General features: G+C 38.3%; 1 protein-coding gene and 1 long non-coding RNA gene across 5 annotated transcripts in view; one reads left to right on the top strand and one right to left on the bottom strand.

The window, feature by feature from the left end:
- Positions 1 to 4,701: 4,701 nt before the first annotated feature.
- Positions 4,702 to 27,637, bottom strand: part of PRKG1 (protein kinase cGMP-dependent 1) — an 880,390-nt gene continuing 857,454 nt past the window's right edge. For all 4 annotated transcript variants that reach the window (XM_075000323.1, XM_075000322.1, XM_075000324.1 and 1 more), the window contains 7 exons: positions 26,046 to 26,135; positions 23,568 to 23,709; positions 19,042 to 19,205; positions 13,474 to 13,596; positions 12,701 to 12,763; positions 11,451 to 11,517; positions 4,702 to 9,042 (listed from right to left, as the gene is read on the bottom strand). In XM_075000323.1, the coding sequence (XP_074856424.1) occupies positions 8,944 to 9,042; positions 11,451 to 11,517; positions 12,701 to 12,763; positions 13,474 to 13,596; positions 19,042 to 19,205; positions 23,568 to 23,709; positions 26,046 to 26,135 (748 nt within the window). In that variant the 3' untranslated portion in view covers positions 4,702 to 8,943. The remainder of the gene's footprint in view (positions 9,043 to 11,450; positions 11,518 to 12,700; positions 12,764 to 13,473; positions 13,597 to 19,041; positions 19,206 to 23,567; positions 23,710 to 26,045; positions 26,136 to 27,637) is intronic.
- On the top strand, positions 8,869 to 27,197 carry LOC142016124 (uncharacterized). Its single transcript, XR_012646299.1, has 4 exons — positions 8,869 to 8,929; positions 10,567 to 11,362; positions 24,521 to 24,584; positions 27,104 to 27,197. It is a non-coding gene; the product is annotated as an uncharacterized LOC142016124 (long non-coding RNA).

The following is a 27,637-nucleotide window of genomic DNA, read 5'->3' on the forward strand; positions in this document are numbered from 1 at the left end:
CATGGTTTATCTTGACACTAATGTACATTCACTTGGGGATAGTAAGTAACTTTGCAGAGTATTTGCAGGTATGTGAAGGCTCAGTACTCTACACAGGTGGTTTTACATAAGCTTCATATAATAACTTTTCCTGGAGGGAGAAGGAGCTAGATAGTGGGAGGAAAAAAAAAATTCTATAACTTTTCCTCATGGGCTATTTGTCTCTGCCAGCCAGAGTGAATTTCTCCTTAAGATTCTTCCTCCCATCACTAGGCAGATTGTAGAAGAGAGTAGAAAAGCACTTGTGTTTGAGTGATTGAGGACATTTAATTTGTGTGACTATAAGAGAATAGATTTTCTTAGTGAGAATTTATTTTTCTCCTAAAATTTGGAAAACCATGCAATCTCATTGTGTAACAGTGGCATTGTTGTTATAATGTCTCAGACTATGGCTACACTGTAGCTGTAACTCGAAATAACTTATGCAATTAGCCTTGCACAAATTGCATAATTTATTTTGAGTTAATTTAGTTCAAATTCAGTGCTGTCCACACAGCACCAAAATTCACAATAATCAGCTATTTTAAAGTTTCCAGTACCCATCATATGATGAGGAGTACCAGACCCAGAATACTCTGCTCAGAATAGTGCTGCTATTTTTGAGCATGGTGGTTAGCTGTGGAGTTTGTATCCCAAAATAGCAACTATGTAGTGGCCATAGCCTTAGGGTATGTCTACACTACAGAGTTACTCTGGAATAGCATTTTCTGGAATTATTATCCCCAAATAAGATATCCTGGAATAACACATCCACAGTACAGGGAAGCCCCAAAATAAGCAAAACTTATTCTGAACTAATGTCACCAAAGATTCTATTTTGGATTAGAACTTCCAGAAACTCTGCTTCCAGTGGCTCTAATCTGAAATATATCTACACAGCAGTTTTATTTCAGAATAAGATATTCTGGAATAGTTTATTTTGAAATAGCCCCTATTCCGAAATATCTATATTGTAATTCTTACCTTAATTTACACTAGAGAGACCACCCAGGGTTACACTAGTATAGATTTACTGATCAAGGAATTAAGCACTCCAATATATGGACTATATGGGTAAACGAAAGAGGATAGAGCTTCCACTAAAGGTTTAAATTAGAGGGAACCAGCTTCACTAATTCACACACACATTCATTCCTGGCCCTGAGGTGCTCACACACTTGAACAGGCATATAGGTTGCAGAAGGAGCCAAGGCATGTTGGTCCTGGAGCGTCTGTTGGTCATGGCTGGAGAGCTGGTCAGGAAAGAAAGTGGCTGCAAGAAGGCAAGAGGAGAAAGCTACTGTGAGGTGCTCTCTCCTTTTATAGCCTCTGCACCACCCCTGTGATGTATCCACATTCATCATCAGGGAGCATTCCCTAGAGACCGAGAAGCAGTCCTGTTCAGCCTTGCAGGTTGATGACACATTTCCATGTGCTCAGCCTTACAGGTTCTAATCCCAAACGTTCAAGTCTCCACTCTCTCACACATTCCTATGTGAGGGGACAAATGCTGTTTGGAGGGTGGATGAAAGTTACAGAAGATTCCAAGCTTGCAAGGCTCAGTCTCCAAGCTTACAGTAAGTTTTGGAATTTATAAAGCAAAGTTGCTTAGAGTTACAAAGATTAGAGTTGTGGGGTTTAAAAAGTAGCGCAGCAGAAACGATTACAAAGCTTCAGAGAATCATTTACAAATCATAGGTACCGAAGTGGCTTAGAAGAAAACTGATCCCACTCCCCAAGCAATGCACTCAGCAGGAGGTTGTGCTTTTTTTTTGGTCAGTCTTTAAGTCACATGTTGCAGGTCCTTACAGATTAGTGTACTTCCAGAAAATCCACGTGTAAAATAGAGTAATAGCTTGAGTAGAGGCTTTATGCAACAGGAGTTAGTGCTATTCCTTGTAGACTGAGGTTTACCAAAACTGACATAAGCCATCTGCTATTTCAGAATTATTTAGAAATAGCAGTTGCATTGTGTAGACACTTGCAAAGTTATTTTAGTATGGCAGTCAGTATTCTGAAATAACTTTGCTGTGTATATTCTTAGAATCTAACTCTACGTCTGTTGAAGTCAGCTGCAAAACTCCTCTTGACTCCATCTGACGTTGGACTGGGCTTTATTTTATGAATCACCCCCATGCTGTAAGAAGGCACAGTTATCTTTAATGCAAAGCAGACAGTTGTCTGTTAAAAGAGAATACTGTTTTGCAATGGGGTAGGATAAAATGTGTTAGTAGTTGGGGGAGAGGTTCCAGCAGGTATAAATTTTCCTTCCACCTAGCCAATTTGGTGATTTCATTATGAGGCCTTTGAAAAGATTTTTTTCATATTAATAGGGAGTGCAGTTTGTTTATTTTATTAATTTCATTTACTAAGGTTAGATAAAATCAGCAGCAATACTTTCATCAGCAGGAAAATATATTGCTTTGAAAGTAAATTGAGGCAAAAATAGGGCAACTGTACCATCTTCATCAAAGTTTAGTGGATCATAAATGCTAATTCCCTTCAGGCTTGGGTGTTTACTTGAGAAGATACAATCCTTTGGTGTGGGGGTGGCTCGCAGGGCACCTGCTGCTTGGCCATCTGCGAGGCTCTCAGCTATAGTGCGTCCATGAGGGCGTGGTGGTGGGGGGGAATGCAGCTTGTAACCCTGCTGCTTCCATTCACTCAGCTTCCTGCCACAGGGCTTCCTGTGGCTTTAAGAGGGGCAGTGACAGGAATCAGAGAGTGCTAATTGCTGTAGACAGGGTGGCCCACAGGGCAACTGCACAGAGCCCTGGAGGCGTTTTCTGTTGACAGAGAGCCACCTGGAATGTCCAGGCCCATGTTTTGTCAACATATCAACAGAAATGCTGCATTCTGTCGACTTTCTGTTGACAGAATGTGATTGGTAATCTGGATGCTCCCCAGGTTTTGTTAACAAAACCTTCTAGTGTAGACAGACCCTTTGAGTCAGTGAGCAACCATCCTTGGAACATGGTGTTTTAGGTATTGTGCTGCTGTTTTTTCAGCTGAGATATGAAACCACGATTCTTACAGAATAGTAAGGAAAGCTTACCTGATAGTGGAGGAAAATATCAAGAATGATTTTTAGAATCTGGTAACTACCAGTGTTGCAGTTTGTAGACAGAGCCTTTGAAATTGGACCATTTTATCAAAGTAATTCCAGGGCATTTACAAAAATAATGAAATACCACAAAGCCCTATAAACTAGACAAGGGATGCTGTATAAAGAGCTGACTTCATGCACTACTGACATGCAGCCATATCTGACACTGAATGCAATAGCCACTTTCCCGCAACAGTTTAGGACATGAAGTAAAGATGAATTCAGCTGAAAATTACAAAGAGAATTTGGGCTAAAAATCAGATTAAGGCCAGCGGTGACATTAGATATTTTGTGCTAAAAGTAATATGAATTCATGAGTTCTGTAACTATGTAATTCTTTTACAACTTCTAATAATTGTACATAAACATATGATACTGTTAATATACTCAGGTGTACCATCTAACACACCTGTGATGCTCAAATGAAACATCAGACTTCAGTCACCATGGCTTTCTCACCTCTTCCTCATGATTAATTTGTATATATTTTAGAAAAGGACATGACTACATTAATGCCTTAAGAGTACTTAGTCTGACAATACCTCCTAACAATTGTTAGAGTATGTCAGTGTGTGTCGTCAAAATACAATTAGGCTCTCATTTGAAGTACAACCTGTACAAAATTAGAAATATGACACTACAGTGTTCAAAAGTAATTATTTTTATTTCAACTCTATAAAGTATACAACAGGCACTCGGCAATTACAGTTGCAGGGAAAATACAGAGCAAAACAAAAGCAGTTAAATTTCTGGAAAAAAAGTTCTTAAATCTACATCAAAAGAGTGCATCTGGTCAGTGACCACTGGATGACAGACACTGTATTTTGACAAACAAAAATCTTTCATGTGGAATCCATTGTAAGAAGAAAACCAAAGAATTATAGCCATCAGAATACAAAACAAACAACCAGTGTAAAAATAGCGTACATTGGAGTAAGTATGGTAGGCAACTCTGAATGAAATTTCCCTTTGCTAATAAAGCCTGAAACATTTGAGAAATTGTCAACATCTGTTCATGTAATAGACTGATACGGAAGAAGAGACTAATAACACACTTTCAATATTTAGCTTTCTAGGGGCTTGTCTACACTTGTCCCCAACTTTGAAGGGGGCACGTTAATCAGGGCAATGGGAGATTACTAAAGAGGTGCTGCAGTGAATATGCAGCACTTCATTTGGCTAATTCCCGCCCCCCCGGCGGCAACTTTGAAGCATCAAACTTCAAAGTGCCAGCATGCGTGTAGCCGCAGGCACTTTGAAGTGCCTTTACTCCTCAAGGCACTTTGAAGTAGCGCGAACACTTCAAAGTGCCTGCGGCTACACGCATGCTGGCACTTTGAAGTTTGACACTTCTAAGTTGCCATGGGGGGGATTAGTCTAACAAAGTGCTGCGTATTCACCACAGCACTTCATTAGTAATCTCGTGTCGCATGGATTGAAATGCCCCTTTCGAAATTGGGGACAAGTGTAGACCCAGCCTAGGTGTGTTGAGAGCTTGCCCCAGAAATGATTTGCATATACAAGAGCTCATATAAAGCACTGATCCTGTTTTGTTGAGTGGTGCAACAAAGTGTTTGTTTTGTAGTCATTGGTTTCATGTTGACTTGTGATTTTATTTGGTGTAAATTAATTAATTTTTAATAATTTATTTATGTGGAACATTTGTAATGGAGTTTATAAAATATGATATGTTAGAACTTTACTGCACTATAGTCTTTTTTTAAATCTGCACAGCTTAGCAAAACAGGAATACCTGTATACAGACTGATAGAATGTCATATATTAATTTGACCTGCACATACATTTATACATTTCACAGAAATGACGCTGTATCTCATTAACAGATTCACAGCTCTGGTACATTTAACAGAAATAAGAGAACAACTTCATCATTTCTGTAATTCATCAATATTATATAATAAAGGCTTATAAATTGTTAGCAGAAAGAACTGTAAAACGCAGCAAGCTAAGAAAGGACAACATTTTGAGGTGTGTTTGTCTTTGTCATGCAGCATAACACCAAATTTGTATTTTTATAGGATGCCATGAGTTTAAGGCACTTGCAACAATGCCAAATAGCTAGGTCATGTTCTAAACTATGGGACAGATGAATAAGAGTACAGTTGACAAAGTTCAATAATACTGACAATCATGACATTAATTCAAGTCTACTTTGATCTAAAAACATTACGTTACAAATAAGAAAAAAATGATTTGATAATGCCATGGAACACTAAATAAAAAGTTATGAGTACCACAAAATATCAACACGAAATACTATTTACATAAATATTTGCTTATGGTCCTATTGTTAAATAAGAGTTTTTTTTTAATGAACAACACAGCAGTGTAATGAGCTACAGATACTCTTTTTCTTGTGAACCCAGTGCTGACCCACTTGTTTTAAACATGGCAGCTGATTTCTCCTTCTGTAAATGTCATTTTTCCATATATTATAAAGGAGGTATAAAAAAGACAAGTGGAAATGCAGAGGCAATCAATTGATGTGAATGTATATATGAAATCCAAATATATTAATTATAAATGAAGAGGTTATTCATATACTTATAATTTAAGTTTCTTTAAAATATACTTGGTAAATAAGATTAAAATTGAGTGAAGATTTGTATCAAAATAAATTTGTATTAAAACACTACGTTACATAATTCAGATATTATTGTTCATGGCACAAGGACAAAACAGATATCAACAAATAAAAGAATTGATAATGACCTCACTGAAAAACATCCTGCTGGTAATGTTTTCACTTCACCCAAAAAATATTGTGATGCTCTTTTCTCGTGGCGATTCTTCAGTTTACTGTTATACTGATAGTTGAATCCAAATATTAATACCAGAATAACTGTTTAGAATTGATTCAGATGATCAGCTCCTGTTCTTTGTTTTCTTATGTATAACAAGAAAGTCAGTTAACAAATTAAACAAGTTTCATTGTCCAGTGTAGCCACATCGCTCTGTGTCAGACAATGGGGTAGAGGGAATCCAGGCTTTAATGTCAAAATAAGGTGAATACATTTTTTTAAACTAAGATGGCTATGTGATTGTTTTAGCCCTAATATCTAGTGTCTGCTTTCAGACAGTATTTTAAATCCCCAAGTTAAATGTTTAAAATTAAATGTGTGTTATACTTGTAAAGAAGTAATTTCTGGTAGATGGTATTATTACTTTTACATGATTGCTTTAATGTCTACAAATCTTAATGCAATGCCACACATAATTAACAAACAGCATAAATTACTTGCAGTTATGTTGTGCTGCTGATGTTGCCTCATCCTTCTATATGTAACTGTAAAAAATAAATGATATAGACTGCAGAAGGTGAGGCTTTCCAGTCTGCTGGCATTGTAGACTTGTTGGTACATTTATTATTCTATTTGTTTGAAAATGCTATCTTTAAAATGCTCTGCTAAACCTATGGATGTCCTTATGAGTACGAAAACCTACTAAAATGTATTAATGGTAGGCTTTCTATTGATAAATCCCTTGCTATTTGCTTCTCCTGTGCCACAAAATCTTCACTTGCGGCCTGGTCTTCTTGAAGTCAGTAGTGAAACTCCCACTGATTTCAATGGGATGAGATTAGATCCTAGATTTCCAAGCTTTGAAAAATCATGCATACTATTAGTATGCTAATGTATTGGGACAGGTGCAGTGTTCACCACAGAAAACTAATATCTGTTAACTTGTTCCACTATGTTACTGGGCGTTACCATATTCTTCACCTAGATTTAGAACAAGCGATACCTATAACAACTGTGTGGTAATAAATATAGCCAGTGTTGATCTTCTAACAGCTTCAATGTATAACGTGGTGGAGCACAACAAATTAAGTCACATAGTTGACTTGATAACCTTGTATAAATCAGATGTGGTATCATCTGCTGTGCCAATGCATATAACAAGTTATGGGTAAAATCTTTTTGCAAGGTATGAAAACTTTAATGCCTCTTGTAAATGTGAAAGGGCAAATTTACATTCAGTCTAACACATCTCTGATTATTTGGCAAATAAGGTTTGATTTTTTTTTCTGACAGTTTAAAACAGGGCTAACTCTTAAGAACATAGAACTGGCCATTGTGGGACAGACCAATGGTCCATCTAGCCCAGTATTCTGGCTTCCAGCAGTGGTCAATTACAGGTGCCCCAGAGGGAATGAACAAAACCCTCTGTCATGCATTCTGAGCTCTGGCAAACAGAGGCTAGGGATACCAACCAACCCTGTTCATCCTACCCAATAGTCATTGATGGATTTGTCCTCTATGGAGATATCTAGTTCTTTTTCAAACCCTCCACTGATGTCCTTGATTTACAGTGATGCAAAAGCAATGGAAGTGAGAAAAGAACTCAGACCAATTGTATCCTTTTCTCCTTCCTTTTTTTTTTAATAGCAGTGTGTATACTTTGTAGCTATTGCAGCACTGCAGTATAATCACTGAAGTGTCTGTGTACTGCAAATATACATGCCAACAGATCTCATGCAAATACAGTAGACCTGTGCTGCTGTCAATAATTTTCCACTTATATGGTGTGCCATTAGAATTCCATCTGTTATTGCAGGTGACTGTGAGAATTCATTGTTATTATACTGATTTCTAATAGAACTCATTGGTTCAGTTACATTTCAAAATATAGCAAATAAAAATATAGCTAAAGGCACCTGCACACGGCCCTAGGTATTTACATATTGTAGAGAAGCAGAAGTAAGAATACTATGATGGCTCCCAAATACTGCAGAATAAAAGCAGAGAAGATGATTAAGATGAATTCTTAAAGGATTTTCTGTGTTTAGGTCATCACTAAAAATGATGTCTCTTGCTACATATTTCTGAAATGCTTGTTGACTGCTGAACATTTATGTTCACAGATGAAAGATGTACATAGCACCTATGCAGTATGTTACGGGTGTTAGATTTTCATCCTTGGGTTCTAAAAGGTAAGTGTTATTTTAAGATCAGTCTTTATTTCTAATTGATAATTAATAAGATCAGTTGGTTGCTCTCATTCTCTTTTAGGACCTTTATGTAAGCATAATTTTTATACGTAAAATGAATAATTACGATTTTTCCATGCAAATATGTACTGTGACAAAGAAAATAAGAAATACGTTAAATACATCATGTTCTCTTTCATATGTGAGAACCGACCCATTCCTGCCTTAACAGTTCAACAGAATCTGTAGCAGTTGTGCTTTTGTTATATTAGTTTTTTTTTTAAAAATTCTGTCAGAAAGAAAAAGGAAAGTAACATTCAGTCTTGTCATGAACACTGCTTGCAAAAAGGACAACTTTTAGTAATGCTTTGACATGAACTCATTGACCAGTAGTTTTGTGGTCCTCCTTTGTTTTCACACTGGCCTGCAGTAAAAGACCCTACAGATTCACTCTGAAGTGTGGGAGTACCCCAAATTCTGCACCATTGATAGCTACTGTTTGATCCTAATAATTCTAGTTGTAAAATACTGGCTTTAGGTGGATCTTACACTATTATTATCTTTCAAATTATAATTAGAACATAGCAAAATAACTGCAGTGACAGAAAACACATTTCATTACTGGTAAAAAGGCTTTGCTTCAGGACCACCATGTCAACTGCTATTATAAGTTCAAACAGAAAACATGTGAAGAGCACTATTGTCATCTAAGCAATAAGTTCTAATGCCACTGTAGTTACTGTAGCAGCATCAATCAAGGCATCATGGTGACCCCGAGCACTAATCCTCCCAAATTCCTTCACTTTTGCTGGCAGCCATGTCTCAGGAAGCTGTCTTCAGCAAGGCAGAAGCAGGTAAGAGAAATACATTAAAAGTCTATATCCCATCCTGAGTTGTCATCAGGTGGTGGTTCATCATTGTCCTCAGGGAAACTGTCAAAATTGCTTGTGTCTGTCGGAGATGCAACCTGTCAAATGAACAGTTAATGTGTTTGCATCACTTGCATTTGATTTTAACAAAGTCTGTTTTTCGACCTTTAGAAGGACCATTCTTCCAATCTCAATATTGTGCTCTTCAATACCATTTACTAACAAAGTATTTTATTTGTAGAAAAGCTTGCTCGTTGAAATCTGACTAGTAAAACCTTTCAAAGAAAAGGGAGAACAAAATACATCTGTCTCTTGGCAGTATGGTCATCTAAAAGCTATCACCGGCAGCATAGTTTTTAAAATAATTATAGGAAATTAAAAAGTGATGATGCTGAGGTCTATGTGCATGTAATGTAATTGAAAATATGGTAGTGCCAAAAAAAAAAAAAAGTGGTTTCATCACAGCAAGAAAATAACCGAAGATGTAACCTCTAATATCACCACACCAGTAAAATCAAAACATACCAGTGGTATCCAAACACACTCACACATACCAATTATCATTTTCCTCACATACAAAAAGCCTAGAGTGAAAGATGTACCTTGCAGCATGCCCTGTATGTCAACAGGCCACTTTTAAACCACAGAGAGGGGTGAATTGTACACAAGTGCACAATGACAGCTCCCCTGCTTTTATACGAAAGAAGTGCCATTTCAGGTACTTCACCTGATGCAATTGAGGTGGTATGGCATGGAGAGAGGGCTTTACTTTTGAAAAATCTTGGGTGCTGACCTATGTAGACATAACCCAATATTTCTGCTATGCCTAAAAATAAGAGGTAGCAATACAGATCCCAAGACACTGTGCTAAGCAGGCCACCAAATTCTGCACCACGATCAAATTTCCACAGTGATTTAAAGCAAAGCATCTGCGGGGCAGGGCATTGCTGTAGTCTAAAGGCTACAACGTAAGGGATATATTCTTGATGATATAATGTCCTCTTGGAGAGTGGGGTTAGGGCATCATGTGCACACATCTTTGCTCAATTGGAACAAAGGGTTCAACCCAAAATTTTAAGTACTCATCTGCATCAGTACTTAGTGGCTTCTTAATATATCTTGGAAATAATTTTTATCCTTTAAAAATGTACATCAACAGTTTAATTGAAGATTGTGGAATGCAACTCAGTAAAATTTTGTTAACAATAGTCTTTCATGGGCAACTGTCTGCTTTAAGTGATCAACACAGACTAGTCCCATTATCTAGCATCTAACTACAGTGCGCTCACGTGAACTGGAACTAGTAACTGTTAGAGATGTCAAGTCAGACTTATCACAACATAAATATAAGCAAATATTTATAGAACTAGAGAAATATTTTAAATACAAACACTTCCTTTGAAGCATTTTTTGCTAGTGCTGCACATAAGCCAGAAATGAATAGAAATGGGCAAGCAAAAGTATTTCCACTGTCCACATGGAAAGTTAACAGAATTAACTACAGAAGTTTTAGAAAGAATAAGTTTTATCTGTTACTGTCTGAAAGACATGGATGAATAGAATACCAATATTATTTTAAATGTTGTTCCATATGAACCCCCCCCCTTTTTTTTTCCCTACAGAATCCTTTTGGCGAGAATGACTTGTCCTCCACATCTCACAGAGAGAGAGGGAAGGGCACACGACTTTCTGCTCCCATCACAGTTAAGAAAAGGAACAACTTGTTACTGAAATATGGTCATACAGCCCGGTACAGTGAATCATGACATCTGCTGATGTTCCTGTACTGATCGACTGTATGGATGAATGGAATATCAAAGTACAATTGATTGTTAAAATTCATTCTGGCTACATCTTCACTAGAAGCATCTGTCTATAGAAGTTACGTTGGAAGAGATGTTCTGACAAAACTTTTGTCAATAGTTTATGTCTATGCAGAAACGCCGATCAATCTTTTTATCCGCTCTGTCAACAAAAGGACTCCCAGAGTGTCTACATTGCTTTTTTGTTGACAGTTTCTGTCGACAAAACACATTTTGTGTGTAGATGCTCCACAAGTTTTGTTGACAAATCCCCAGTTTATCAACAAAACTCTCTAGTGTAGACATAACCTCTGAGTCTAGAAGAAAAGAAAAGCAAAAAGAAGGGGGAAAAAAGAGGAAGTACGAAGAGATCAAAAACCAAGTGATGCCAAAGTAGAAGAGGCAAAGAGAAAGAAGAACTCAATAGTGACAGGCTCACCCAACTTGAAGTGCTGGGAAGAATATTTCACCACAGGGCCTACTGATGAACACCGAACCACAAGAAAAACATGTATTTGACAGAAATAAAAGAAAATCTTTGTGACCTATTTTCTATTGGTCTTTGGCAAGTAACTTCAGACAAGTTTCTCTGCATGCTGCTGCTACCTTTACTAAGGTATATGTATACTGGAACTTTGCACAAGTTACACAAAGCAAACCATTCCTGATTGAACTGGCAAAGACAGAAGTAGGAAAGTACTTACACTTGGTATTATGGGAGGTGTCAGTGTACCTTTTCTTAAACCTTCCCAGTTAAAGCCCTCAAACCATCTAGAAAAGGGATAATATTAGAAGAAATCAAGATGTTAGATATACAAATTAAATGTTTGTATAATACAGAAAACATTATTCAAATATCTTAAACATTTTTTTTAAATTCCTGCAGACACTTTCTTCAGTCCTTCTGATTTACAGTCCTCATTATAATTCTGTTGATTTTATGAAATACACTTCTGAAGTTTTTTTTATTTTTTATTCAAACTAAAATATATGCAGCAATTTCATGATGATGTAAAGGGTGGTGTAAGATACATGATTGGAGAATGGCATTAGGAGTCATCCTTCTGACCGTTCAGGGTGTGACCTAGCTAGTCTTCACTACAGGTGTCCTGACAGCTTCTTCTTACCTCTGCAGAATCCTTGTGGGTCCCACACTCCACAGGCTCTTAATTCAGATCCTTTGATCCACACTATCGCTCAAACTGCAGGCCTTCACAGATTGTAAGGGAGAACAGCACAGCACTGCCTCCAGTCTTTGGGTGGCCTCCACAGACCTCTTGGTCTGGTTGCAGAGGAATACAGGGTTGCTCAATCAGTTAAGCAGAGAGTTGATAGTTTTGGCTCCACCACCCAAAATACTGACCAACACAGCTGAGCTGAATGGGGATAAGGTAGTGGGGGTGAACCTGCTGCTACTCCTCTAGTGGACCACCCTCCCAGAGGAAGCAGTCATGACACTTCCACAGGGCAGAGTGGAAAGGCAAAATCTTTCCCTCCAATAGGAGCTCGGCTTGCTCTGGTTTACCTGCTATTTATGTGTCAAGCAGAGCGCAGATTGCACTAATCACTGAACTACTGAGACAAAAAAAGATCAAATGAAATATCAATCAGAGGCTCTATACTATTCGTATCTTAATGCCAGGGCAGAGCCACATGTAAAAAACAAAAGAGGAGTTTGGAAAATGGTGGTATGTACAAGGGGGTTAAAATAGACAGTGACTCTAATTTTTCATGTTGCAAAATGTCATTTGGATGCTAAGTAAAATGCGTATTTCACTAAGCATACCACCTTATGTGCCACATAAGGAAGGACAGAATAAACTGATGATGGAATGTAAAATAGCATAATAGCCAAAGTTCAAGTTAGAAGAGAATTGTTGTGAAGAGTGTTTTGTATCTTAAATGAACAATTTTCCATATATGAAAGTATTTGATAATTATGCAACACACTTACTTGTGCTTTTGGATATCTTTTACTCCATTTTTCAAGTTTCCTAATCTTTCTGATGGATTATCCCTATGAAGAGAGTGACAAGGTTGTTTAATTTTTTTAGGACTTACAGGTTCAACATCCCTCATTTGGGACCTGAGCGGTCCCATTTGAGGGATTTTGCCAGACCAGGGGTGGCAAATTCTGCTCTTTACCCCAGCCTCCGCTCCTCTCCCCACTGTTGTTGCAGCTTTCTGACCCCACCGTCTCTCCACCCCAACATCCACAGGCACCTCAGCTGCCAGCTTTCATCCCCAGCTGCCCTTCCCCAGCCTCCCTGGGCCACAGCTTCTTTCCTTGCATCAGCTGCAGCTTCTGGGGGCTGTGGCTTTGCGTACAGCCCTTGACATGGCTTCCCACGTGGCTTTGAGGATGATCTGGTGTGAGCCACCCCTACCCAGCTGGGGGCTTTGTGCTTGGCCCAATGAGCTGCCATGAACCTGGGCTGCCAGCTTACCTGTCGGAGCCACTGCTCCCTGCTGCTGTTCCTGGCCTGAGCTTGCTGGCTGCAGCCCCCCACCCTAGCCACCAAACCAGCTCTGGCTGCCCTGCGCTGGGCTCCTGCTGCTGGTCTGGCTGGCCCTCCTCCTCCCAGCCCCAGGACTCTCTGGTTCTGCAAGATCTGTGGTCCTGTTGGACGACGGATGTTGCCAGATGAGAGAATGACGGATTTGGGAGTTTCAACCTGTATTTCTTAACTCATAAAATACAGATTATTGTATTTAAAATATATTTACCTGCATAGTTTTTTAATTAAATTAGCAGCATTTTTGGCAATCTTCTTTGGAAATTCAATCATGTCAATTCCCCTTAATATGATGTTATAGGTCTTCATGGGATCTGGGCCTGAGAAAGGAGGACTTTGGGAAATGGGAGTGAGGGGAAAGTGAAAGTTAAATGCCTGTCTTTAAAATAAAAATTTCATTCCATTGTATTATAAAACAAACCTGAGGAGCTAAATTACAGAATTAATATTTCTCCTCCTGTAGTCTGAGAAATGTTGAAAGGCCAGAAATTAACATTTTATTCTATGCTTCAGGAAGTTCTCAAGATGTTTCCTTCCATCTCAAAAGTCCACGCCTGGTAATTGTTTTTACGGCCAAGGAGTTCTGGGTGTGGTTCAATCTGGACTTCATCAATGTTGCTCCAAGTGTTGGCCAGAAGGGGGCATTACAGAGCAAATTAAGGTGGTCATTTCCCTGTATTGGACTAAACATCTCTTTTCACCCGTGATCCCATGCGCTTTCAGCCTCAAAAGCCAGGGGCTGAACTCAGTTCTGACCTTGGGTCCTCTGTCTTTCATATTTTATTTATTTATTATGTAATCATTTTCAAATAGCACTGGATAGCGTGCTGGAGTAAATGTGTCCTCGTTTAAAAGCACGAAGACACAGCAGAGCACAGTGATAGGTGAACAAAATGTTCTTAAAAATGGATGATGGAAGGTGCTCAGTTTGGGCTAGCTTGTGACTTTGACTACAAACCCACAAAAGTGTAAAAAATCCCCTCTTACACCTCAATGCTGCTTGGCTTGGTCTTGGATTCAGTTGCATAGGAGTAAGTGGAGTTAGTTCACTTGCTTCCTACGTACTAGAAGCAAGTGGGGAGTGAATGTGTGAGCAGGGGTGGGAAAAAGTTGGATGGAACCCTTGTTCAAGGGCCAGAATAGCTGAGCCAGCACAGAGTGAGAAGTAATTACTGTTGGCTTATTACCCCCTGCCCATTCCCCTAGAAAAAGAAAGAAGCAAGGGAAGAGCGGTGACCCCATGCTGTGAGTCTGAGTAGAATATTTTCCAAAGTTAGTGCAGTTTATGTACTGTTTAGGGTCGTGCCTGAAGTCACAATCTAGCCCTGTCTATTAGGGGGAGATTCATCCAGTACTACTGGTAGATTCAGACCCACCTTGAGAATTAAATTTTCACTATCCTACAGACAAAAACAAAAAAAACATTTCATAGAGCTAACAAACTGAAGTGTTGTACAGTCTGTGCTCAAAGTCTCATCTAACTTAATTGCCCCTCTTTGGACTACTAATTTCTCTATGGATGATACATTTTGACAAGTATCAAACAATAGCCATCCTCTTTATGAAGAATAGGGCATAAGTCAGGCTGTTGTGTATTTTTGATAAATGTAACAAAGCTACATTGGAGCCAGTCCAGGACATGCAGCCACGTGCAGAGAGACTTTGCATCCGCTGAACTCTCTGATCATTGGTGTCTTTCTACATAGATGATGAGTCTAGGTGTATGACCAGTGTGTTTGCCACTGTGCGGATCCACTGGATAAATCATTGCATAGGAGGTGCATAGGGGCAGCAGACAATTTTACAGCTCCCAAGGATGAGAAGAATCTTCTCCTTAAATCCACCATGGAGAGAGCCCAGGCTGAAAGTCAGTTACCTCAGCTTTGTGCAGAGACCAGATTTGTTCCTTAGATATTATTTGATTGCTGTTTTGTAAAATAAACAAAGTGCCTCCTATTCAGTAATAAATAAAGGAATAAATGTTAACATTCCAGTAATGTCTAAGAGTTTCTAATTTGTGTAGTTTTTAATTGGTAATTATGAAAGCTAATTGCAGATGGCTAAGTGATATGTATAAACTCTGTAGCTCACATGTTATTTAATGGAAGATTAGTAACAAATATTTTTATCAGTAAGTGCAAACATCAGATGACATTTTCAAATAAATGATATATCATATAAAAAAAATGCAATTTATAAATGAAAAACAGCTCACAGATGATTAGAAAAGTTTAAAAATTGCAAATATTTTTGATCAAAAGCTCACACATCTGAAAGAGTACGAGCTTTGAAATTATTTAACAAGAGGCTTTTGTATATTAATTAATTTTGAAGTTTCATTCAGCAGACTTCCAAGCAATGTATGGGGCAAATATTCTCAGTAATAAGACTTTGAGAATGAGAAATTGTGAAGTTTCTGTACCTTCAGCACAAAATGTAGTTTAAGAGACTAATTTCATGTATTCCTCTGCTGTACAGTCATTTAGAGCTGTTTAAAACCCAGGATTTACCAGGAAAGCAGAGTTCATGGGTCATTATGGCAAATGATACATTCTAGCATGATGAATTTAAAGGTACATACGATGCCATTTTATGTTATGATAAAATCTACATAATATTTTGTGTTTTTTTAAATCTATGTATAATTACCAATAGCATATACAATACTGAAGAGAGAAGTTGGTTAAGTTATAAATAGACTTGGAAGGAATAGATTTTTATTGGTAAATGTGGTTAAGCTCTGCACTGACAACTCTTCACTATGCACACAAGGCAGTGAAAAATATTTGCATTGATCATCTAAATCTGGAGATAGGCAAAGCAAGAAAAATGCTGCTTGAGAATTTAGAAATTGATTTATGAATTTACTTTAGTCTATTTTGACGTGATGTTGACCATTTGTTTTATAACTGTTAAAAGCTGTAACTTTTTGAATCTCAGAATCAATTGTCATTAAATAATTATTGTTGATTCCTTTATTGACCCCATTACTTCCTGAAAGTGTGAAAATTTAAATAGATAAAAACAGAAAAATATTAAAATGAACATTATTATCCATTGACATTATTAAAGATTGAATTGTAGATAATTATGTTTGTTAACCTTCAATACAAATTAATAGGATATTTTCTCTGTCTAATTTCTCCTGATTGTATATAATTTATTTCCTAAATCCTTTCACAAAGCTCTGAAAAGATGCAGTTTGTAATCTTGTTAGCAATAAATGCTGGTGCAGTTTATTGTTGATTCCAAATGCCTACAAGAATTAAAAATGGAACCATCTGCCTTTTAATTATCTGATTTGTAGTTTTTAATGGAAAGTTAAATTTTCCTTTTTTTTGTCAGAGAGGCTACATCTACACTAGAAGTATTTGTCTACAGAAGATACTCTCGGAAGAGATGTTCGACAAGACTTCTGTTTACAAATCACATCTACGCATAAAAGTGGATCAATCTTTTGATCCACTCAGTTGACAGAAGGCCCCCTCCCAACATCTACACAGCTGTTTTGTTCAGTGACACTTTCTGTCACCAAAATGTATTTTTTGCATAGATGCTTTGTGAGTTGTCGACAAAACTCTTTAGTGTAGGTGTAGTTAGTGAGGGGGGTTTACTATCCAGAATCTATGATGGCAATGCTGAGTTTTTACCTAGACTGTTGAGTCTGTTCTGAATCTTCAGTACCAAATGTGATTAATTTGCTGATTTTATTTAATAAAGTTCTTTGGATCACTACAGGAATAAAATGGAAATATTCTAAAAAAATTGTAAATTTGTATATATAAAATGTGTAATAGTAAGGCTGTGTCTACACTAGCCCCCTTCTTCGAAGAGGGCGTGGTAATCAGCCTGAGCGGAGAATACTAATGAAGTGCTGCAGTGAACGTGCAGCACCTCATTAGGCTAATTTTTCCCACGACATCTTTGAGGTTGCAGACTTCGAAGCACCAGGACGCTGTGTAGCCATGAGTACTTTGAAGTGCACATGCAAATTTGAATTGCTCTTACTCCCCAAAAGCTTTAAGGACATGAGAAAGGTTTTGGGAGTTGGGTGTTGATGGGTAATAGATTACAGCTTGTGATATCCAGCACCCACACATTCAGTGGTTTCCCCCTAGAATGTGGGGGGGGCAGCCTTCCTACTCATAGGCATTTGGGACTCCACCTCTGCCCCTGCAGGAGGAAGCCCCTGAAGGGAATGTCTCAAGTAGCCCTTCAACCAATTTCCCCCCATGAATGTCATCCCTCCTAGAATGTGGAGGGACAAGCCCTCACAGTCATAGGCATTTTGGGGCTACCCTCCTCTTCCAAGAAAGCTGCTGAAGGGACTCTGTCAACTGGCCCTTCAACCACTTTCCCCATGACATCCCTCATTGAATGTGGGACCACTTTGGCCAGGCAGGGGTAGTTTCAAGGTGTGGGAGTGGGGAGAGAAGAAGTAGCGGGGGGGGCAGTAGAGATGACAGTCACCTGGGTGATCCTAGTGCCCAGTCATTCTGGCATGTGAGTATGACAGTCCCCTGCCTGGCGCTAGCTGACTGATCAGGTAGCAGTTGTACCTACAGGTGTTCTTTCTAAGGGTGAAGAGCAGCTGAGCAACCTGTTTACATGGTGCAGTCACCTGAAGCCAGCCTATTTGGTTTTCTTTCACCTGGGATTCCCTTCTTTCCTTCTGAATAAATGGCAGTTTGCTTTCCACAGGAGGGAAATGAGGGCAATGCAATGTGGGAAGATGACATCACATACCCACAACCACTTGTGGGCCATTTTTTCCCGTACTGCACCAGTGAAAAAACCCATAATGCCACTGGGCTGAGGGAACTGTAGGATAGGCTCCCACAATGTACTGCTGCAACAGTCAATGTCTGGCAATTCAGTGTGGCAGCACTAACTTGACTTTGGGGGGAGGTGAGGATACTCAAAATTGAATTTCTAAAATCCAGTGTTATAAAATTGAATTTATATTGTAGTGTAGATGTAGCCTTAGTTAGATTTAAGGGATAAAGATGAGACAGGACCACATCCCTGTTTCCACTCTTGCATAGCTAGCAGGATGTGTACGGGAGAGCCTGCTGGGTTTTCCTTTACTCCCATGTATCGCAACCTCATCCTGAACAACCAGGGAGCATCACTGAACTCTAGCCATAGGTTGCACTTTATAATCTGATGTCAGAGTGATGACATACTTAGCTCCCTGGGCACTGCTGCTTTGTGTGATTTAGAGCTGAGGTAGCAGTGCCAGGGAAGCCCTTTTAAGCACAAAAGGAGAGTCTGGGGTTAAAAGTGAGAACATGCATGTGTCATTTTGTTCTGTAATAAGAAAAATATAGAGATGCTGCACCATATCAGGTCTGCCTGATCTCTTTCAGATTCTCCTAGCTTTCACTCTGTTAGCACCTCATGGCTGAAATACAAACATTTCACTTTGCCTCTCAAATAAATTCAACCCCATCTTTCTCATTAGGAATTCTGGACAAAAATGTTCATACATTATAGCTATGGTTTTAGTGTCATTTTACATGTATTTCATGATAAAATTGTAAACTGCCTAGCGACAAAATTCCTTGTCGTATGAGAGTTCCATATGAAAGCGTTCTGTGATTAAACAGAAAAAGCAATAACGATTAGGTTTAACAGTAAAGTTTTCAGACTGTTCTATGTCATTATCACAGATGCCAGCCCTGAGTCTTCCAGTGTTGTAATCAAAGTGACAAAGGCAGAAATATTCTGTAATTTGCTGATCTATTTTTATCACCAATTCCAGTTCCAATTCCCATACCTGCCAGTCAAGAGTTCATACATTAAGATTCCCAGTGACCAGTAGTCTGCTGAAATGTCATGACCTTTGTTCAAGATGATCTCTGGGGCTACGTACTCTGGAGTTCCACAAAAAGTCCATGTTTTTTTTCCAAATCCTATTTTCTTTGCAAAGCCAAAATCAACCTGTGAAAAGAGAAGGAATTCCTTCAGTGTAAAAAAAAATAAGTACATTTCAGTGATGTGTTCTGCTCTACTTAGAGAAAGCAAAACAGAAATAAAGGTTTCCTCATGGGAGTATTATCATAAACCAGAACATAGGTTAAAAAATAAAGCAGCCAAGCACAAAGTCACATTTTTCTGGAGTTAGCATTCACAGTACAAACTAGTGCTTATTTTGAAGTAAGACTAGAGAATGACTATGAGCCCAGCATAATGTTAGTGATTACTAGATCTGGTATAATACCTCCGTTCATCAATGCCTGCCCCCACCCTCGTTGAAGTGATGTTGGATATTTGTACATGGCTCACATTTTTTTTCTTCTAATACCAAACTCCTGTCTGAGTAATGAACTAATTGTGTCAATTTCGTATGGTCAGATCACAGGGTAGGCACCAGCTCAGAGTAGCATGAACAGATTATGCCCTGCAGTGTAGGCTTGTGCTCCTCTTCCTGTGGGAACTAATGCCATCTGAACAGTTCCTAAGAACCACAATTAGGCAGAGCAAACAAAGAGGAAAAACAATCTCTGTTGCCCATATTTTCTCCCTTGATTAGCTGACTGAGCCATATCAACTGGGATTTGAGCAGGGGCTGCTAGTGGAACATAGTTCTGTGCTTTTTCAATGAAAGTAGCCAAGGAGATGTTCGCATTTGACTTTCACACACTAGAGCAGTACAGTAAAATAATTTGTCACCCAACTAGGAGATGGCAATTATTCTGGCTTTTTGTAATAATCCACAGAGTGTCACTGCAGCAGAGCATAAATGCTAGAGCAGCCCCAGCAACTGCTATAATTTAGAATAGGGACCAAAATGGTCTTTGATCTAAGTGGCATGCAGCCACCTGTTGCACTCCCAATTGTGTCAAGCTAAACTCAGAATTGGGCCTTTGTTCTTTTAAGTGCTTTTCGTCAACTAGAGAATTTTGATAGCTCTCCAACCATATCTGTCTAAATAAACTACCAAATAAATATAGGCAGACTAGAATCCATCCTTTTTGTATTACTCTGTTGAATGATGGTGTAAAGGATGGGAGGACTACAATCCTTTTTTGAGACATCCGTTTATTCAGTTAATTAAATTGCCTCTAAAGGGTTAAACCTAGAGATAGTGGATCTCTGAAAATCTCCAGAAAGTATTGGCAAGGAGCTAGTGAGCCAATGGGAAGAGACAGTGGGATTTTTGAATTGAAGCAGTGATTTGTCTGCAGCAGTTCTTTCTGTGGCCAGAGTATAGGTACTGAGATGAAATACAGCAGTGATCAGATATGAAATGCAGAAAGGGGATGTTTTGTCAGATGTGATCATGCTATTTTTTAATTACGGATTTGGTTTGCTGGATTTCTTAGCCCGATGTATGAAACTCCATATGTCCCTGTACACTGTAACTTTTAAACTGAATCCCAGGAAGCAATTCTCTGTGTTTTAATCTGCCTTTTTTAATTGCTTGGTAACACCTAGCAATCAAGCCTACCGCCTTTTATGACTATGATTTCTGTGTCCTAGAAGGCAGGAGGTTGTGTTGCACATGCCTGTGATTGAAAGGTCAGCTATTCAGAAATTGCAGTTTGTTTTCAAGTTCTCTCCTAAGGGAGGGTTAAGACCATGGGGTTACCCCACTGGGAGACATCCAAAGTGTGTCTTCCTGGATTCTTTAGAGGAGTTTTTGCACTTGGTTGGTGGCAGTGTATCTACCAGGGTCAGGGAATCTGTGTCTTTGGGGAAGATATTTCTGGTTTAGCTGAAGCCTTTAGAGGCAGCACACACAAAAAGTTCTTGCAGACCCCCACCTTCTGCACTCCAAGTGGGGAATCAGCCTTGACAGATGGGTGCTGAGCCATTGCTGTCTATGGAGAGCTCCTGAATTCCATTTACATCTATGAAGTTTTTGTCTAGAAATCTCTTTTAGAGCATCTGCTCCACCTTGTGACTTAACCCAGAGCTACGCTCCTTGACTGCCCTTTGTGTTATCTCTGGTGGGGAGACACACTGGATGAAGGACATTAATTTCTAATTAAAGGGCCCCTGTCTAATTATGTTCTGCCATTTGTCCCTTCCTATGTACACTATGGAGCTCAAGCAACTCCAGTAATTGCTATTGCCATGGTATCAGATTGGAAGTCATATGCACTCTCAGACAGGACTAAATTATGGTTCTAGCTCAAAACTAACACCTTAAATTTCACCAGGGCAATCATTCTGTAGCCCGTGCAGAAGGTGGTGTGCACATACTATGTACTAAGCAAGCTGCTTCTTTCTGAAGCATACACCCCGTTGAAGCTTCTATTTTAAAACTCAGGAAATTCTGACTCAGTCCACAGGAGAGCTCTAGACGTAATTCAGCAGCAACTACCTTGGATAAACAAGTGAAAAAAGTTCTCATTGCCAATTATCTTTCCTCATAATCACTTTACAATTTAGGGTTCACAAAAGGTTTCTGGATAAGAGTCAAAACAAAAAGCAATCAAGTAGCACTTTAAAGACTAGCAAAATAATTTATTAGGTGAGCTTTCATCTTTAAAGTGCTACTTAACTGCTTTTTGTTTTGATAGTTTATAGACTAGCACAGCTCCCTCTCTGTTACTGGATAAGAGTGTGAGGACAGGAAGCCCAGGCTAAGTGGATCCAGATCTGCAAGCATTTTTCATTCCTGGTTGATGTTTGATTGACTGGTAATACAACCTGATCCGATCCTTATTTTAGTAGGGTCTTGGTGAATACTTTAGCATATTATGCAAGTGTTGTGTTCGTGTTCTTCATTTAAATCAACAATTTGTGTCTAGAATAAAAGATTTTTAAAGTACATATAAATATACCCAGTTCTAACAAGCAAAGAACTAACCTATGTATCCAACATGTAACTAAATTATAATGTTTTGGCTAGCACCTCATCTCCCTCTGCACCCTGAGTGCCTGCAGCATTTTATATCTATATTTTGTCTGGATAGGGATTCAGATGTGTGTAGAAAGGGGCATAAAAGAGGAAGGAAAGACATTCTGGGCACTCCCTCATCTAGTAAGCTGTCCAGTATTGTATTCAGGGCTGATAGTTTTCAGAGAACAAGTCAGATCTCTAAGGCTCAGCTTCTGCTTTTCCAGGAGCAAATAATGGTATTTGACTATTTAATTTCCTTGTTTGCAGGTGAAATATAGTAATTCAAATGTCTAAATGGTGATTATTTATGCCTACTAACTAAATTGTGAGCACAAATATAAAGGTCAACTTTACAATCTGGTGAACAGTCAAAAATTAATTTTTACTTTTAACTTCATAGACACACGCAGTAAGTAATTTTCTTCCCCACCTTCTGTCCTATGCAGCTGATTTGTCAGTTTTCATTTAGTTTTTTTCTACATCTCTGTTATATTTTTGTCATGCTAGTTTATGTTAATCAGAATTTCCAGATCTGAAAAAGTGGGTAATTCCCACGAAAGCTCACTACCTAATAAATAATTTTGTTGGTCTTTAAAGTGCTACTTGACTACTTTTTTGTTTTGTTTACAATTTGAGTTATCTTTCCTTTGCCTGTTACATTGATAAGCATATCTATATGAAACGTAATACACATTGCTACTCTATGTAGAATTCCTCTGATGACCAATGTAAAGATTTCAAAAAAGGAAATAAGATCAGGCATCACCAATCTACAGTCTAAGGATGTTACTTGAAATCAAGGGAATACAGTACTCCTGTTCCAATGCGCAGGCATAAGTGCTTGTAGGATTGGAGTCTTCATGTGAAAGAATTTTAGCCTTAAAATATAACTAAATAGAAAAGATTCTTATTACAGCAACATTCTGTATTTAGCTACATATTAGTAGGACAAGCCTGAGAAACTAAAACAATTAAAGAAAGTATTTCTGAAATAAATTGTGACTAATATCTCCATAAAGCAAATATGATTTTTTTAAACAAAGCAAGCAAATGAAGAAAATTGTTCTTATCAAGGCCTTAGCAGCCTACAAAAATATGGCACCAGTAGTCTGTAAAAAATAAAAGTGAATGTCAGACAAAACAAACAAAAAACCCAACAACTTTGAAACATGTGAACTTCCATTTTTTGCCCCTGTACAGATTAAAATGGTTAGATGGATTTTTTCTAATTCTTTTTTTGAAATGATTTGTTCTGGGATTTCAAGTCTTTATGCTCAGTTCTAGCCAGAAATACTGTATTATTTGATAGGCGGGTTATAAATCCTTCCAATGGGAGCTCCTGATGGAAAAGACACTGGAGACTTAACTCACATGTAGTAAACATGGCACTGCAGAATTTTGTGGGTTTGTTTTTGTTTGCTGCACAGAAAAAAAAAATTGTAAGCACTCACCAGTTTGGCATAACCTCGGTGATCTAGAATGAGGTTTTCTGGCTTGAGGTCCCTATAAATTATTCCTTTGGAATGCAGATAGGCAAAAGCTTCCACTACACATGCAGTATAAAATCTGGTAGTAGAATCTTCAAATGAACCTCTGTATAAAAGAAAATGGAAAAAAGGGTATGGAAACCATTCAAATTTTTTGTATTTAATATTGTATATTTGATTGTAACATTACTGCATTCCACTATGATTACAAACAATGAAATAAAGGGTAACAAGGATTAACCTCTGTTAGGCATGTAGGGAAGAGAGATCTCACAGATTTAATATTCTAGATTTGAAAGCCTTGATTTTCTAAGCTGCTAAGCACTCTGGCCATGCTTCTTATAAATCTGCAAAGTCCTACTTACTTCACTTGGAAGTGTCAAGCCCTAAAAATAGTTACAGTTCAAAATAATCTTGCTAAGAAAGCATATTTTTCAATATTTTTTTTCTGTAGCTGCCTCAAGGGCTTGTGGTATCAAGAGAGTATGCTTTACACACACACACACACACACACACACACACACACACACACACACACACACACACACACACACACACACACACACACACACACAGAGAGAGAGAGAGAGAGAGAGAGAGAGAGAGAGAGAGAGGGCTTACTCTAGCCCAGGAGTAAGCAAACACAGTTAAACATTTCAATGAGATGGGAGAGCCTCAGACACATGCTGTGCTCTGCTTATGAAAATTCATGTCTCCCGAAGAGGCCTGTCCACCCTTTGCTCACTTCTGCTCTAGCCAATCCTTAGCTGCAAGAAGGTAACATACTGTGAAATAGCTGTATAGATATGATACAATCATGTTGTTCTGTTTGCTTAATTTATTGAAAGTTAAGGTTATAATTTGCAGATAAATAAATAAATCTTCTTTATTCACATTCTACTTATGTTTTTATTCAGATGGGAAAAGAGAAGACATCAGGATCTCAAACTGATTGGAGGAATACCAACTATCCAGTTGTAGGTTAGTTATTTATTCTTTCCTTGAGAGGGTTAGTCTTCTGTATTAACAATTATGGAAACCCACTCGCTTCCGCCGACTAACAGACTACTCTCCAAATGCTAATCTGATCTATCACTTTACTTTAACTAGTACGACAGATACACAGTTTGGAAGCCTCTGCTTATTGGGAAATAGCCATTAGCAAATATGCTTTTATTGATAAAAGCAAGCTTATTTCTGTTTGGTTTCCTCTCATGAAGTTATCACTAGATGAATCCTTGTGAAACATTGCTTTCATGCTAAGTTCCAAAATTAACACAAATATTGTTACGTTAGACACAATCATGAAGCTAGATGGCAGCAGATACCACAATTCAAAGAGCAAAGATGGAAGAATTTATGAGACTTCTGGAAAAAAAAAAAAAAAGAAAAAGAATAAATCCAGACACCTGACATCTTTAGAACTGTAATGCTTTTTAAGTATGTTGAGGGTAGGCAAAGTTTAAAATAATTAAAAATAACTGCTTAGAGATAATTACAGTGCTATTTTATGTTGGTTTTCAGCTGCATTTTCATTTAACATTTAAATATTTACTCTGAGGATAATGTTAAATTTACAAATGTCATTATATCTATTGCATTTTAATTGTATGCCCATTATTTATAGTGTTTGTGTACAATTTACCACATTTTTCTCTCTCCTCATAAACACACACTCGCCATATGGTATATGGCATACATCCAACAAGCTAAGATGAAAGAACATTATCAGGGTTACAAAGACCTCTTACAGGGTCCCAGAGCTCAGATTCCAGCCCGATCCCAAATGCCTACACCTCAAGCAGCCCAAACAGCTTGTGCTCTATGAGTCCATATCAGCTGGCATCCCTGCTCTTGTTTGCTTCTTCCCTCTGTCTCCCTACTCTCTCCACTCCTCAGTATTTTGGATGAAAGTTCATTGCTGAATGCAGTTTTTGCAGTTTAGTACACTACGAATCAGAGCCTGTCCCCTGCCTCTGTTCCCTTTTTATGGATCCCAAGAGGCTCAGTGTAAGTGAAAGCAGTGTTTTTTTTGTGCCAGCTCTCCCCCACCCAATTTTTTTTCTTTATTTTTTTTAAAGAAAGGCACTGAGTGAAAGGATCTGAAAGGGGACACGATAAGGTGGCAGAGGACAATCCTCAGTTGGTGGGCTGATTACTGTCCTAGTTATCAAAATTTACAGCAACCTTTAGTCTACTCCCATTTATGAGAGGAGTCACTTTGGTCTTTGCTCATCTCCAGGATGGGTGGGGAGAAGAGTGGAAAACATGACTTTCTCCACCTTTTCTGGGTCCTGTGCCAAGCACAGCTTGATGAGATCCAGGGGTCTGGCTTTTGATGTATGTTAGAGATTGTCTGCTAGGAATAAACATGTACAAGATCACAGTTCACGCTGACATATAATTTTCCTGTTCAGAGAGACACTTTTTAAAATGTCTTACCTGTCCCTGAGAATTGTCCAAAGCTCTCCCCCAAGACAGGCTTCCATCAACATGTATAAGTATTTGCTGTCTTTGAATGTCCTGTATAGCCTATTATTTGCAAAAAAGAAAGTGCAACAAAAGTTAAAGAAATCTTTTTGGTAAAAGGTATTCTGGTGATTCTCCAAACTCCTTATTGTTACATCTATTTTGCACATCACAGTATTGAGCCTTACTTACTGTCTTCATTCATACTTGAAATGTTTCAACAGAACAGATGCACTATTTTAGTGCTGAAATATATTGTAAGAGGATCGTGTTGGTACTCCAGGAGCTAAATTTAGGGCATGACATTTCTAACTATGTAGCCGCTTTCCAAGATTACTTGAAGATATCATCTCCAGATCTGAGGAAGTGGTCTGCCCCACAAAAGTTCATCACCTAAAAAATTATTTAATTAGTCTTTAAAGTGCTACATGATTGCTGGTTTGTTTTGTTAGAATACAGACTAACACAGCTACCTCTGTTACTGTTGAAAGAGAAGGAAGACAATATGTTCAGTAGCTCTTGTAATGAGTAGATTATTTCTCCTTCAAAGTAAGGAGTCATTCTGTAGATCTGAAGTCTTTCTTTCATCTACTAATTTCAAAGAATGCCCCTTAATTTTTGGTTCACATAAAAGTTAACACAATGTGTGAATAAATTTCATAATTTTTAAAAAGAATAACACAAAGAAATCCTGATCATTTGAACATCAGAAGATACTTGCTTCCCCATACAGGTTAATTGAGTATGTGTAAAAATGTGCTTAATGAGATAATTAGGGCAAGTAATATGCATTCAGCAGGTACTCTATATCAGCCTTCACCTAAATTCTACAAGGAAACGTTCCTTTCTAAGCATTTCTGCAACATTTTTGTGAAGCAGACTGGAAATTATGTACTAGTTTCAGATCAATTAAATAAATGGAATATTTTTATTCAATTAAATGACAATAATAACAGGAACTTTACATTATTGTATTTATTTGATGTTTAACTAAATTATTTTTCTCTGCCTACATACTTTCCATTTTCAAGGTGCTGAAGAGCTTTTTACTGATGACATACAACACGCAGAATCTTTTTGGGGGGAAGCTGTCTATTTTGGCAGATGGATAGCTACTCAGGTATATTTGCAGAATGAACGAGGAACAAAAATCAAGACCCTCGTATTTGGCATAATGGATGGTTCAAATAGGAGAGGCAGATCCCACAGGGAATGGGTAGATGATGTAGTAGGTTGATGCAGAGCTATTCTACAGAAACTGAGCCACTCCACAGTGGACAGGGAAAGATAGAAGGAAACAGCGAGAGAGGCATCAGACATCAACATGCATTGAGCCCATGGTGGTGGTTGTTGATGATGATGATAGAGAACCATTAGGGTTTTGGGCTGCTGGTAAAGTAAGGTCTGGGAGACAGTTTGGGTTTGTTAGATAAGTACATTTGCTCCCAATGTTGACATTTAAGTCACCATCAGATTTCACAGTTGCGATAGCACTGAGAGACTATTCTCAGAGCTATTGTTATGCCTGTGACAGTTGTCATTTCAGGCTCTCTGCAGAAAACAGC

This window comes from Carettochelys insculpta, chromosome 7 (assembly GCF_033958435.1).
Source record: "Carettochelys insculpta isolate YL-2023 chromosome 7, ASM3395843v1, whole genome shotgun sequence".
NCBI lineage: Eukaryota > Metazoa > Chordata > Testudines > Carettochelyidae > Carettochelys > Carettochelys insculpta.